The sequence below is a fragment of the Phyllopteryx taeniolatus genome, chromosome 5, assembly GCF_024500385.1.
Source record: "Phyllopteryx taeniolatus isolate TA_2022b chromosome 5, UOR_Ptae_1.2, whole genome shotgun sequence".
NCBI lineage: Eukaryota > Metazoa > Chordata > Actinopteri > Syngnathiformes > Syngnathidae > Phyllopteryx > Phyllopteryx taeniolatus.
The window spans coordinates 9,535,220-9,550,714 of NC_084506.1; the positions used below are offsets into that span (position 1 = coordinate 9,535,220).

Below are 15,495 nucleotides of genomic sequence, written 5' to 3' on the forward strand. Positions count from 1 at the left end.
GACAATCCGTTGACAGAGAAAGACATTGACACACACACACACACACAAAAAAGTGGCTAGATGTCTGCTAATGCCGGTCCATTGATTTTATTTTTGGGGACAATTGTGCAAAAGATGCAAGAGTCCTCTCGCACTCGAAGCAGTTCGAAGGACTGATATTGCAAGAGTGGACAATATGGCAGCAAGTGAGGTGCAATTGGGTCATGTGAACGCAGTGCACTTGAGCAACACAGAAACTAATCCGAAATGCTGGAGCAGTTTGTTCCGTTCGGAGCGGCATCCTTCCTTTTCTCTCACATTCTGTGAGATCGACCGTTCAGGCTCGCAGGAAGCCCCTTCGGTGCTCAATGGATCGAAACTCGGCAACGTGACACGGCGTTTGTGCGAGCCAGCCCGATGACGTCCGGAGACGAGTTTCTTTCTGCGGTCGCCGCTAACCGGAACGCGCGCTCGATGTCGCAGGCCTTCTGCAACCTCACGCACGCCGTCACACGTTGCTCTCAGTGCCAGAACACATTTTGTCCTTGTAACTCATAAAGGCATTGAAGTCCGCTACTCCAAAAAAGCTAGCGAAATACTGCAAGGCTTTGCGGTGAAATTTCAGAATGAGCCTAAAATGCACGGCGACCTTTACTTCTTTGGTGCTGTAGACTTTGCAATGCATGCCCTACACTTTTTGCACAACCTGCTGTTCTCGAACACAACAGGCGTTATATTCACGGATCAAGCGATGCGTTTCCTGGTTCGCTTCGATTCAATATCGAAACGGTTCCTAAATTGTCAGAGAGCGACAGGTTGTAGTATGGCTACAATTTGGCCCTATTCTTATCCCCGAGTGACACAGAGGCCGCAGTGGAGCGGATGCGTTTCTTGCATCTCGCCTTGACTATTGCAATATCCCGCTCTCCGCTCGTCCCAAGAAGCCCTGCAGTTTGCACAAAATGCTGCAGTCAGAGTCAGACTTCGGACTCGCACGACAAAGTTTGAGCAAGTTCCTCCGATACTGGCCAACTCGCACGGGCTCTCAGAAAATACGACACGGCTTAGCATATAATAATACCTGTCTCGCTGACTCCCACAAACTCCAAGTAAGTCGCTCGTTTGGAGAACATTCTCGACTCGGGGAGGCCCTCCCCGTGGAAATTAGAGCGGCTCGCTCTGCAGAAAGCTTTACATCTCCATTTAAGACTTATTTCCACACTCTGCCAACGACAGCGAGTAGGCTACTAAGTGGCCTCTTGCCCCGTCCCACCTTTGGGCCCCTTTAGGGATTATTCCCGATGATGGTTTTTCTTCTCTTCCAATTCATCCCGATTTTCCTCCATTCAACTGCCGCTGGACCAGTTGTTGGATGGCATGTAAAAGACGACGCCCCACACTTGCTCATGTGGACATTTTTTTTAAAACAAATCAATCAATAACATCTAGTGTCCATTACCGGAAATCCAAAGCGCTGTGACGAATGCATGCAGAAGGCATGTTGCCAACTTTCCTCCTTTAACGAGACTCTCCAACAGGACTTTGTCGTCCTCATCTGGAAGTACACCGGCAACCGATACTAAAAATCAAATATGCCTCAACCGTAAGTTGCTTTTGCAACTTTTCTTCGAAACGCACCGAAGATCCTATCAGGTTGCAGGAGCGCTTTGTCATCCCAAGCGGATTCTCCGGCGCTAGCGTGTGCTCGCCAACATCTTTGGTGCCGCAAATAGGAGCAACCGGGGCGCACGCTCCATTGGCGGTCCGCTGCTTGACCTTTTCGCACAAGGCCCCGCCCCGCGGGTCACATTGACATTTTTTTCCCCTTCATAAATAAAATGAGCATTTATGGCATTTTATGTTATCTTTGTCTGGCATTTACATTTGTTTGATGATGTTAAACATTAAAGTGAAGAAACTTCAGTTTGTTTGTTTGTTTGTTGTTAACGCGTCGATCTCCGCAGCGTCCGGATAATGGCGTTTAGGGATTGCTTTCGGGATGAATGAGAGTGACAGCGAGACAGGCGGACACTCGCTGCGCCCTTGGCTCTGAAGGGGCTTTGGGCCTCATGAGCGTCAGTCACTCCCGAAAAGATCAGCTTGTTGACTCCCCTCTGTCCCATCGCACAAGAACAACAATTACTCAAGGAGAAAAAGGTCCAGTAGCAGAGAGTTTTCCATCTACATACAAATGATAGTCTTGTACTGTACGTATTCATGTTGTGTACCACTTCACCTTGGAGTCATCACCTATAAATGACAGCCTAACTAAATTGCCGTTGAGTTTGCTTTGAAGCGCACACGTCCGCAGTGCGAATGAAGCATTCCACCACCAATGACCCAGGTGATAAATGTGATAAAAAGTCTGAGCCGGCAATAATGTTGAGGATGTTGAACTACAGTACTGTGCCAAGGTTTTAGGCCCACCAAGTGTATCCTCATTTAAAAAAGGGAAATGACAACCAAGCCACTCAACTGTGACTACTGAACACAATCTTAATGAGTGTTCTTGCCTTCCTTCACCGCCGCCAAGGGACAAATGTGCTTGGGAAGATACCTACATGCCCCAACTTGCATCTTTGGCAAGTCAAGTCCAAATCTTGTTCCGCGCACTATATACAAAATGAGCTCGTTGTGAGCGGGGACTTGGTTGGATTTCTTTCAACTCGGCATGAGGGAGAACATTTATCGCGCGACTTCATTTGGATGCTCGGGGGACGGTTTTTGTTTCAGACGTTGAAGACCGAAGATGTAGCAGCTCACAGTCTACCGATGTTTGATCTCGTGTTCTTGGATTGTTAAATGCAGTCCAACAGAAGCCTCTCAGGAGTGAAAACATGACTCCAACGATTCCGTATTCCATAGGCTCCCTGGAAAGGGGTCGAGGGGCAGAGAGGTCTCCGATGCCGACGGCGTACACTGCACAGATCCTCTCGTAGTCGTCCTTGTCAGCTCCAGACAAGATGTTCTTCTCCGCATTGCTGCGGAAGGAAGAAGAAGCCGGAACGTCTTGATTGAAACGATGGACCGTATTTCTCGACTTCCATTACACCAAATATGTCGAATGATCTGCACGTGCTCACTCAAACTGGGCATGATTGATTTTCGAAAGGCAGAATTGGGTACCTCACGTTGTGGCTGCTGTTGGCATATACACATTGTGTTCATGTGCAGAGGAGTGTGCACGCTTTGCGTGTGTGTTGGACGTTATGCGCACACTGCACACGACAGCTCATTCGGAGGCCTCGTCCTCTGCCGCTGCGACAACACTAGTGCACAGGGAGGTCTTTAGATCTCATCCTGTGGATATTTATGGAAGCGTAAAGGGGGCTGGTGCGGGGGAGGATAAAAGAGCCTTGAACGTTGACAGATTCCGGGAGTGTCAAAACTCGTCAAAGACAGCCTAGCGTTTCTTTGGCATCAGAGCTGGATCTGGGAGAGGAAAACAACAACCACAAACCCTATTGAAGGAAGGTTCACATTCTGTACTATTATTCAATGGTTGGACTCACGTTCTTTCTTTCAAAGCATTTTGTCGATCTGTGGATCCTCCAGGGTTAGGTTTCTGACCTGAAATGCAATGCAGTGTCATGATTCGTCACCAACAACAAAAAAAGCTCATTAAACTGTTGAGCGTAAGCTGCTCATTGCAGTACTGCTTTGAGGCTACAGATGGCAGTGCAGTGCCGGTAATGTACTGGTGACTTTGCAGCAGTGCAACTTGTCATCATCTCGTCATCCGCCTCAGAAGGCGGACGGCGAAGGGACGATGCGGGGAGATGTCAGCAGCCACAAGTTAATTGCTTTACAGTAGCTATTGAAGCTTCACTTAAGATGGCGCAGGGAGAGGTGCAGAGCATTGAGTGTCTACCTACTTCTCATCCTGATGCATTGTACCTGGATGCTGTCTCATCTGACAGCAGCAAGTTGTTAAAGCCCCGCCCGCTACAGAAGTGCTTAGCTCACTTTGTGTGTGTGTGTGTGTGAAACCACCACAATTTTACAAAATGTGTATCAAAGTAGGACAGCACCACTAGCGGGCAAGTGGTTAGTATGTCTGCCTTACAGTTCCAAGCTTCGGCCTTAGAACATCAGGCCTCCCTGAATTGAAGACTACATTTTCAACGTGAGCGTGAATGTCGACATGTGCACCGGAACTGGCTTGCTATCAGTTGCCTAGAATGGAAAAGGCTCCGGCTCACCCGTCACCCTTTATGAGGTCGAGCGCGACACAAAATCTCGTTTCAAATGCGTCGTCATTTCACGTTAGATTAACTCACTGGTTTTCATTGTTCCTGTGACAGTGACAATAAAGCTCTATTCTAGTCTATATACAGTATACATCAAACTGACAGTAAATATTTGGGCACCGTGAAATCAAATAAGGTTGATCTTTGAGGAAAAACAAACAAACAAACAAACAAACAAACATCTTTAAAGAATTAGGATGAAGTAATATCGGTCCGATGGGAGACGTGTGGGTGGCAAAGCTTTGAGAAAATATTGATCGTTAATGTTGGCGGCATCCGACGGTGGCTCGCTCCCATCTGACAGCCGGTTCGGGCCGCCACGACACCTTGGCCTCCAATGCCGCACAGACTCTCGGGAGACTCCCAGGAATTTTCCTGAGTGGATTGTCGATGCCTACGGCAATTCCTGCAATGTTCCACAATGTGACTTGTCCAAACGTCCTCGATCTAGAATCCTTATGTGGAGCCATGTTGAACGGGACTGAAAGACCAGCAATTTCATGGACATCGGACAAGTTGCGTCACAGATTCTCGGAGGTTGTTGGAATGGACTTCAAAGAATTCCGTCCCGAGAGACAATTTCTTCTCTTGAGCTGACACTGTTGTGTTTTCTACAATTACATGCTGGATGCCCCCCCCCCCCCCCGCTGCGGAGTTAAGCATTTGACTTCCCGTGTTTCTGAGCGAACGCTAGGCACGTGTCTCTAATTGGACGTGCCATTTTTCTTCAAACTCCAGAAGAGCTCACAGTTTGCCGTCAAGCGCCAGGGAAACAATGAGCAGCTGGAACTGACTGGACGACGATTGGAGCGCCTCACCCTCTCGGGTCTACGGAGTTTTTCCTCCAAATCCCCAACAGGCTTCCCGTGTGGGATGAGTGGGGACTTCTGCACCCGAATGAGGAGCTCCGCCACAGCTCACGTCTGACGCTGCACTCCAGTTGTGCCGAATGGAGCGTGAAAGACATTTGACACCTAACAAATCAATAAATCCCAAATATTCGGGGGTTGAATTCTGGCAGGAGCTTGAGTTTTTGGATCGAGATGAATCGGCCTTATGAAGATTCTTCCCATCTGAGGTCCAACCTTTCGCAGCCCGATGGAGGAACCGAAGGCGGACGTCTGCGTTGTCGATATCTTCGTCCGATGTTCCGTTCTGCCCCGATGGCCTCCGCGGAGCTAGCGGTTGGGTGCGATTCAAATGGCGGCCGGCTCGAGTTCAACACAAATTCCTTCAAATGAGGGAAGGGCTTTTGAATGGAGATTTTCCTTCCAGGAGCGGTACAGCAGTGCGCACGCCACTACCGGAGCGTCGTGCACGTCGGCCATGCTAAGCGGCGTCAGCTTGGGCTCGCTCGCTCGTGTGCTCGAGGTGCATGATCTCCTTGCGCAATAGCACACAGGGTAAGTTGATGGAAGGCTCAAAAATGCACACGAGGCCAACAAGCGTCATGGAGTTGTTTTTGGCATCACCCATCATGTGCATGCTTAAATCTTCACAATCACACTTCACTCCATAGTCTTGGTGTTTAGCGGTACGCATCCAAACCTTCCTTCCCCTTATTCTCGCTACACTTTGCCTGCGCTAACCTTCCCCTTTTCATCCCCCACTACAATAGCGCTTTGCTTGTGAGGCATACACAAACATCCTCATCTAATTCAAATAATAATCCTCACACAGCTGCTGTGTGAGATAAATCAGCGCTTCCCTCTTTCAGCTCTTTCTGTCTCATGTTCAATACGAATGTTGGAATCATATTGCGCTCTTATCCTTGCTGTACTCCAAACACGAGAGCCGCTTCAGCCTACGTCACGCGTGCAACACTTTCACAGCCTAGCAAAGGGCAGATTTCTCACATTGCAGCCGGTCGCTGCCAAACGCCAGCAGGAGTCAAGCGTCGCTCGCCTTCCCATTCAAAGGTGTCTCTCGCTGCACAAACCCCACGATGGATATAGACGGCGCTTAGGGCTTCGGGTACACCGGTCCAATTCAGCGACAGTAATGTTCTGTTTCGACCCACATGATGCTGTAAAATGCGTCTGTGTTTCCTTTTTGTTCAGTGTCCGTGGTCACTGTATCAAAACGTACGCAAGCTCTCACAGCCTCCAAGTTTGCACATTTCACAAGATGCACATTTCCTGCCAAGGATTCGAGAAGAATCAAGTGCGAAGCTACCAGGAAGCCATTATCATATTGCAGAATCGCAGCTGACCTGGAAAACCTCGAGATACAAGATGTTCAGCGTTTAGAGACGTGGCCGAGGTAAGAAAAGCTGAAGAAAAACTAACAAACAAACAAGAGCCATAAAGTGAAGCGCCGAGGCTGGGCCAAGAAAGATCTGAAGACTAATTGCTCCAAAGATTTATGGACTGATGAAAGGTGAGTGACTCTTGATGGAGCACTAACGGGCACCGAGCTCCACGCCAGCCGAGTGGAGCCGGGATACCGGTTGGGGCCGGTCGGCCCTTCGCAGGTCCGAGATTGGCTCAAAATGAACTCCGGCTTTTAAACGACACTTTCTTTAGGAAGTCTGGGGCTTTCCAAAAAAAGACAATGATTTGTATGCAGGACAAGGCTCCATCACGCGCATCCGAGTATAGTATAAGGAAAAAAAAAAAGAGCCCCTCTTGCCCTAATGCAGTGTATCGAGAAATAAGAGCTAGACAGAGCCCCCCATTGAAAGTGCTCTCCTCTAATCCTCTGTGCCCCACCTGGCTGTGGCATACTAATGACGGAGAAGCGACCTACATTTTCCTCTCACATGCATATCGCAGAACACAACGCGAGCGCCGGAGTGATTTTGTCCCTCGCGGCTGGGATCGCTGTGTCTGTGGAAGACACAATACCTTACTTACTTCGCATTATTTTGAATTGGCGACAAGGGGAATCAGAATACTCGACGGAATATATTTGTAACGTCTAGAAATGTAAAATAGTGGCAATTCAATGGTGACCTATTGTTCAATTTATGTTAAGAACGGAGGAGGTGAAACAAAACAGCACACCATTCATTGTGAGGGGAACAAGTTTCCGGTTCAGATCGCGCACAAACGGCGTCTCATTGCGCTCACGCAATGTGTACTTATTCCAATAGGCCGACGGTCCAGATGAATTGCGATGCTTTTCGTCTGTGCAGTGTTTGCGCCGAAGATTACAATAGTAATCCACACAGGCCAAGGATTATGGTTTGATTGGGAAGGCACATGTGGGACAAATTGAGGTCATATTCATATTCTTCAAAGTCAGCTTTGGGTCCTTTTCTCCTTTGTCTGGCTGTATCAAGGCGCCAATAACTTACCGGAGCGTTGCTGCGGAAGGAAGACTGCACGCCTAAGGATCGTTGTGTTGTGTTGTGTTGTGTTGTGGCAGGGAAAGCGTCACGCCTTTTCCCTTGCAGTATATGCATGCTGAATGTCTTCACGTTATTTCTTTCTTAATTCATTGTCAACATTGACACAGAAGTAGTTTCTTTAAATTACTCGCCATTCTCTCATGAGTACGCAAAGGCACATTTATTTATATAGCGCATTTCATACACAAGGTAACTCAATGTGCTTTACGTGATTCAAAGCATTTTAAAACTAAAGGGGAAAAAAAACAGCTTATAAACGTTTAAAACAAAGACAAGAATAAAAGTCCAATTCAAACCGAGTACAGTGCCAGAAATATCTTTGAAAAGTAGAAATGCACTAAAAAGAAGAAGAGTTTTGAACCTGGCCTTCAAAACATTCACACTTGGGGCTGACGTCACTTCTGTAGGCAACTTCTTCCATTTGTGTGCAGCATAATGGCTAAATGCTTTGGACTCTGTGCTCCACTATTTGACCTGAGTCTTTGGATCTCAGAGCCCTACGGGCTTTATACTCCATTGGTATTCAGGACCTAAACCATTTAGTGATTCATAGACCACCATCAGAAATTGAAAATCGAGAGTGAAGCTGACTGGGAGCCAGTGTAGACACTTTAGAATTGGAGTAATATGCTCTGACCTCTTTGTCCTGGTCGGAACCCGAGCTGCAGCATTCTGAAGGAGCTGCAGCTGTTTCATGCTCTTTTGGGGGTGTCCAGTCAGAAGACCATTACAAGAGTCAAGTCTACATGAGATAGAAGCATGGATGAGCTTCTCCTGGTCTGCTTGACACATGCAAGCCTTCACTCTGGATATGTTCTCCAGATGGTGAAACGCAGTTTTAGTAATTGATTTGATATGATTGTTGAAAGTCAGGTCGGAATCTATCAGTACACCAAGGTGTCGGAATTGGTCTTTGGTTTTTAAAGAGAGTGACTCCAGGTGTTTACTAACAGCAATCCTCTTTATTGCCATGAACAATTATCTCCGTTTTGTTGTAGTTTAATTGAAGAAAATGTGGACTCATCCAGTTATTTCTCTTTTTTAGACAGTGACACAGCACCTCAATTGAACTGTAGTCATCCGGAGACACTGCTAGATAGAACTGTGTGTCATCTGCATAGCTATGAAAGTAAACATTAAAGTTTGGAATAATTTGACCCAAGGGTAGCATATACAGGCTGCACAGGAGGGGCCCAAAAACTGACCCTTGAGGGACCCCAGAGGTCATTGCCTATTCGATGAGATTGACGTAGTGTCGTTTTACAAGGGTTTGTGGTCACTTTACGGAGAGACGGTTTGCACTCGCAGGCTGGCATGTTCTCCTTATTCATATGTGGGCGCTAATGTACTCTGCCTTTCGCTCGTGGTGATCAACCGATGACGTAAAGCACCTCTTAACATTCACTGCTTGTGAAAATCAGGAAATGCACTATTGATAGATGATGGATGCTGATGGGATTTGTTCCAAAGTTCTTGATTAGTAATTTTGTGAAAGTGATGTGTAAGATTTGTGTCACCCATATATTAATGAATGTTTTAAGTTTTTTCATTGATCAGTGTCAGGACTGATTTTATGTTTGTGTTTAAAATGCAGACTGTTTTGTTTTGTTTGAAAGATGCAGTCTTTGAATTCCAAAGGGGTGCAAAGCGGCTTCTGCCCACCCCCGTGCTTACGACAGTTTCCAAAGGACAAAGCTCAAATGTACTGGAAGTCTTCAAAGGTGAAATTCATTTGGCCTTCTTTAAACTTTGGAACGCACAGGTCCGACTGTTCTGTGTTTCCGTACTTTTTGCATAAATTGCTGTTTTCTAACAGGGAGCGGAACGGCCAAAATTCACAATTCACAATTGACAAAAATTCCTGGTGCGATTGAAATCGGCATTCCGAGAGTCCTCGTCATCATTCTGTTCATATTTTGACATCATGAGACCGAGCTGAGGCGGCACGGTGAATGACTGGTTAGCACATCTGCCTCACAGTTCTGAGGACCCGGGTTCAAATCCGGCCTCACCTGTGTGGAGTCCCAGGAAGGCGTAGAAGTAAACATACCTGGAAATGTATTGTTCAATTCGTAGATAAAAACGCAGCATCGTTCATGCTCCTTGTTACTGAAACATTTAACACGTGCAGTCAAAGGTTTAGAGGTCAAAAATAAAGTCACCTGCAATGCTTATAGTGCATTTGTCATTCTACCTGAAAGCCGAGTACTCCTAAATTTGTGTTTGTGCCAAGAGTAATGACGGAAAGTCTACTTTTCCACGCAGGCTTCACCTGTCTGAGAGGTTTCAATTTTGGATCCAAACTTTTCCTGGCTCAGTTGACTTGTTTACTACCGTTTGACCAGAGGGCGGCAGCAGTGCGCAGATAACCTGAGCGCGTCCTCTTTAAGTGTTGCCACCCACTCACCCCTCCCTCACTCCCTACCTCCTATGTAATTACCTTTAACGAGCATCTTAATGAGTTGCAAAGTGGAGTAATCATTTTAGCTGTAGCTTGAATTGCAAAAGCACGCAAGAATGGCAAAGAGTTGTGGTATATATTTAGGTGAAATGAATCTGTGCCATACTGCGCGCGTTATGGTTGTAAATACATAGCATTTTACATTTCATAAAAGGTTCATAACATATTCATTAAACGCAAAAAGGCATTTTATGGAATAAAAGGTCCACAATCAATTATGTCAGAGTGCAAGTTTCATTCAGCTCGCTCAGCTATTGGATAAGGAAGCCCACCGGTAAAAACACCAAAACAAACAAACTCAACAACAACGTTGATAACTGACCTTTTGGCTCCGCCCCTGATGATTTTCCGCATTTTAATTGGCTGTTGAACGTGTCACTCTTCATCTTCCCAGGGTAGGTTGCTCTGCACCTTTCAGATGCTCAATTGATGGGCGTCCGGAGCTTCAGCGGCTCCGTTGACGCCTTTTATCGCTACCAAACTCAACCGCGCTACGTTTACTTGGTAGAGCTTACTTGCTGACGTCCACGAAGCTCGTCAGGTTTTTTTTTTTTTACAATTTTTATTTTATTTTTCCTCAGGCGGATTTGGACGACGCTGTGCGTTTCATGACAATTTACCACGAAAAAGCGCTGCACGTCTCCAGGAGCTGTTCATCCTCGTTTTGTTTACTTTAGTTTAGTTGATTATTATGATGATGATGTGTTTTTTTTTTTTTTTTTACCGCTCCAGCGTTAATTGAATGCGTTTGTTTGACCGTAATCTCGAGGGACGACGCCGGCTCCCTTTCCCGTCATGGCTAAAATGCACCTGCCGCGGTGATCTCGGACTCGTTGAAGCACAACGCAGCAGCCGCCGTGGATTTGAAGCGGGACAATCCGAATCGAATGTTTGCTTTGGCGGGCGACGGCGCGAGTCCGGTGGTTGCGGTGCATGTGTGAAGCGTTGAGTGCCCCTCCTCTCCCGGGACTTGAAAAAAAAAAAAAAAAAAAGACCGCCCCCCCACCCCACCCCACCCCACACGGCTCCGGTGTCACTTTCCCAAGCTTTCCCCTCACTCGAGATGGAGCTGTGACATGTTGACAGCTCTCCTCGTCTGGTTAGCTTCTCGTCTTCCTCCAACGCGGGACATCTTGCCGTCAAACTGTCCCGCGCTCCGTGACATTTCCACGCAGATGATCCCGCCATCATCATCATCATCATCATCAGCAGCAGCAGCAGCCGAAGGCTCGAGCGTTGCAACATGAGAGCCACAGGCGTGGTTGCAGCCCCGCGAGATCCCATATAGCGGCTGTCCACGCTACTGTTCCCACGATGGAGGCCGTCGTGGCACGCGGAGTGTAGAGCCACCTTTCGGGCTCCTCCACGCTCTCCTCCGGATCCGTCGTGACTCTCTCTCGGGCCGCCGCGCGGAGGATGTTGGAGTCAGGATGCTGCGCTTCCCCGTGAAGAAGATCCGGAAGCAGTTCAAGCTGCTGCTGCTCCTGGTGCTGCTGACCTCGGCCGTGTGGTTCACCTACCTGCACATACACCAGGGCAAGACCATCAAACTCCACTTGAACTACGGCAAAGGTAGGATCACGCTCATTTGATTCCCCCCCCCCCCCCCCCCCCCCCCAAAAAAAAAGGTATTCATTCAACCAAAGAATTGCGTGTGAACTTTTAAGAGTTGAACCAATTGTGTTGTTGTCATGTAGAACGTGACACTTGACCTTAGGATGTTTGCTCTGTATCGCTCAAGAATTGTGTCAGTGCCAAATATCTTCATGTGGACATTTTATCGGGACCATTTTGGGAACGTCAGGAATAGTTCCTGATTGAGCTGAATATATATAAATATATAGATATAATATAGATATTATCTTCGGTTGCTTTGAATCGGTCAAGAAATGTGGACGGAGGAGGTAAATGTGTAAAACATTTCTTAATATCGATTTTTTTTTTTGTGCGTGTGTGAAAATGTGGGAATTTTATTCTGAGAAGTGTGAAATTTTGGGAATGTGCAAATTATTTGAAGGTGAAAAACAGTTCAAAAATGTTCTGAAAGCGGGAAATGGGAAATAACTTTTTTGTTGAATGTCCCATTGACTTGACGTTTGTGTGTGTGTGTGTGTGTGTGGAAAATGCAGAATTCTGGAAAAGGTGAGACTTTGTGGGATGTGAAAAATAGTTGTTCAAATGTCCTGAATAAGGTCAATGTGGGAACGCTTTGAATCGGTGGAGAGACGACGGAGTAAAATGAGGAAAATCGTCAGAATTATAATAATAATCATCGAATGTTTTGGTTGAGCGACACAGTGGACGACCGGTTAGGACATCTGCCTCACAGTTCTGGGGACCGGGGTTCAAATCCCGGCCCCGCCTGTGTAGAGTGAAATTATTTACGAGTTCTACGCCACCGAAAAGAAAATCCATCCGTCCGTTTTCTACACCGCCTATCCTCATTAGGGTTGCAGGTGAGCTGGAGCCCATCCCATCTGATGTTTTACTGAAAATAGAGTCCCTCAAATAACAAGTATGAAAAGTATCGATATTTAATTTTGAGAATCGATGTTCTGGTATGAGCGGCATCGATATTTCAGACAGTATTGATCCTTCCCCACACCGGTGACGCTGCTCCAGCTGGCGTATAATGGCATCTCGTCACAGCAAACTCTGTGCTGTTTTCAGGGTTGGCGCTGCCCGTTCGCCACCTCGTCAATGGCTAATTGACACAGGAAGTGAATATTGGCCACGTTTGCCGTGACGGCGAATCAAAATTGCGAGCGTCCAAACTCAAAAGCCCTTCCCGATAAAAGTGAGCGCGCTCATTCTGTCGTGTGTGAAAGGTGATGGTAATGGTTTAGTTTTTGTTCCCGCTTCGTACAATTCTTCAATCTGCCATCCAGCTGCTGTTGGTTAATCAGTCAGGCTCACGGACTTTCCCAGCTGCGCATCGGGGAAGACAAGACGCGATACTGCTTGTACGCGATGTATATTTATTACCGCGACGTCCGTTTGAAGTGTCGACGGTGAATGTGTCCTGCTGTTCACGTTAGCTCTCACAGCTAGCTAGCTGCTTTCTTCATCCGCGCACGAGCCACTAATCCCACTTTGGTTGTCATCCTCAGCTCGCTTGAACCAGGGCCGTAAGTAGCTTGATCGTCATTTGGAACATGGACAGGGCCTCCCCCCCGCCGCCTTATGTGATTTACACCACTTTGTCCTGCTTTCAAATCTGTCACAATGATCTGACAGCTAAAGTTAGCCGACTAATATTTACCAGCCAAAATTTGGAATATTCATGTTTATCTTAGCAATTGGTCCTGATGACATTCCTGTGGAGGTATGGAAGCTTCTAGGAGAGGTGGCTGTGGAGTTTTGTTCAATAGAATTCTAGCGCGTGAGAAGATGCCTGAGGAAAGGAGGAAACGTGTGCTGGTGCCCCTTTTTAAGAACAAGGGTGAGGTGCAGAGCTGGTGGAACTATCGAGGAATAAAGTTGTTGAGCCACACAATGAAGTTACGGGAAAGAGTAGTGGTGGCTCGACTCAGGACAGAAGCGAGTATTTGCGAGCAACAGTATGGCTTCATGCCTAGAAAGAGGACCACAGATGACAAAGAGAAGGTTGATGGATGTAGTGAGGGAAGACATGAGGGCAGTTGGTGTTCGAGGAGGATGCAGGAGATCGGCTTACATGGAAAAGGATGAGACGCTGTGGGGACAAGCCCAAAGGAAAAGAACGAGAATGTTTCTAAGTTTGAATTTGAGAAAATTCGATATAAAGTCCTTAAGGTCCTTCTTGAGGATTGAACCCATTTAACACGTTTACTATGATCAATAAGAAGGTTAACATTTAATATAGTTTACCATTTGAATGGCTTTTAGTCTCACATCTCGGTTATGAAAAGCGTTACCCCTGTTACCACTTTATCTCTATACTCGGCTGACTCTGACAGCAGCACTACTGCTACTGGCAAGAGCATCACTATACAGTATTACATTTTTACAAGGCATGAAGTTCAATCAATAAGTCAATATTCTACTGTGATTGAAGGTTTTTCTTTTTACAATTCCATAGTAAAATAAAGATTGAGTCTTTATATCAATTTATGATAACATTTAGGCCTGGCCAACAGGAAAAAGTATTATTTCTTTGGGCTATATTCAGTGTTGTGTTTGTCATACTATAGAATAATTGATTTCTTGTATTTAGGGAAGAACGCTGAAGATAACAAACTTCCTCTCGAAAAAAATCCTGTGCTAAATCGCAATGGCATTATTTGTATAAAAGAAAGAAAGAGAGAAAAAAACCTCGCAGTTATCGTGCAGCTCTACTCCTGATTGATGACTAGGTAGTTTTAATTGGGCCCACACCATGAAAGTTGATCGACTTCCCAGTGAGGAGGACTGGCTGAGTGTGGCTAAAGGTTTAGCCACATAACACACATAACACAGTGTGGTTAGGAGATTTTTATACTGTTTAGCCACATTGCCTTAGAGGTTTCATGACCCAGTGCCAACCCTGTGTTTTGGTTTGTATTTGTGTGTATTTTCGCTTGGAAACGCTACTCCATGTTGGGCAAAGCCTATGTGCAGTTATCAGGAACTTTTGAGTTTAGAATTACACCAGAAAGAGACTAATTACAGAAAGTGAACCAACGCTGCAGCCCTGAGCGCGGCGACTCGGCCCCCACGCGTAAGTTAACTCCGTTCGCTCCTTTGTCCACAATTACACAGTTTGAAAGTGACTGTATGTAAAAAAGGATACATATGCAACCGTTAAGTCTCATGTCCACCATTAATATAAGACAGCGTCTGCGTCCCACTTCATATTGCCCGGCACCCATTCTGTAATCCCAAAAATTCCAACAAACGTATTTAGTTGTAATTTGATGTAGTCCTGCACGCTTTGAAAACAACTACATTGTTATCAAAGATCAACTTCAGCTCATTTGTTAACAAATGAACGTTTTAATTTCAAATCACACCCATTGTTTTTTTCCTCCCTTAATCCAAACCCCCCATCTATTCCGATATAAATCAGTGCCAGCCGTTTTCAGAAAAGCCATACCCCTGGTTGCCAGCCGTTTTAGAAAAGTTTGACCGACTTTTGAAGGCTTACAGGGTATATTGTGTTCTCTGATTATAATCATACCAAATCTACCAAATTAAGGGATGAACTCTCTTTCTTGCAGCAGGGAAAAAAGATAGATCCACCCCTTTTCTGTTCTTTAGTTATGTGTAATGAAACAGGTAAATTTGACATTTTTTGGTCACGTCTCCCAGACTATGGGGAAAACTAGCTTTTTGTGAAAAGCAGCATTTATGCGGCAGTAACTTTGATGCTTGTATATTTCTTTGCGTTTTGTCACATCTCGGATTTCAAAGTGTTTTCATTGTACAATCCAGCTAAAAGATCATTTAGGAATAGCTTTGATTGGAAAATAATCACATATTTCGCTACATAATGC

The 15,495-nt window shown here is 46.0% G+C and overlaps 1 protein-coding gene across 2 annotated transcripts in view; it reads left to right on the plus strand.

Moving 5' to 3' along the window:
• Nucleotides 1-6,586: 6,586 nt before the first annotated feature.
• b4galnt4a (beta-1,4-N-acetyl-galactosaminyl transferase 4a) overlaps nucleotides 6,587-15,495 on the plus strand; it is a 140,403-nt gene continuing 131,494 nt past the window's right edge. Inside the window, exon 1 of one of the 2 annotated variants that reach the window (XM_061773240.1) lies at nucleotides 6,587-6,608. In XM_061773240.1, the coding sequence (XP_061629224.1) occupies nucleotides 6,602-6,608 (7 nt within the window). In that variant the 5' untranslated portion in view covers nucleotides 6,587-6,601. Of the gene's footprint in view, nucleotides 6,609-10,440; nucleotides 11,615-15,495 lie in introns of those variants that run through there. The other variant, XM_061773239.1, reaches the window with a different exon arrangement.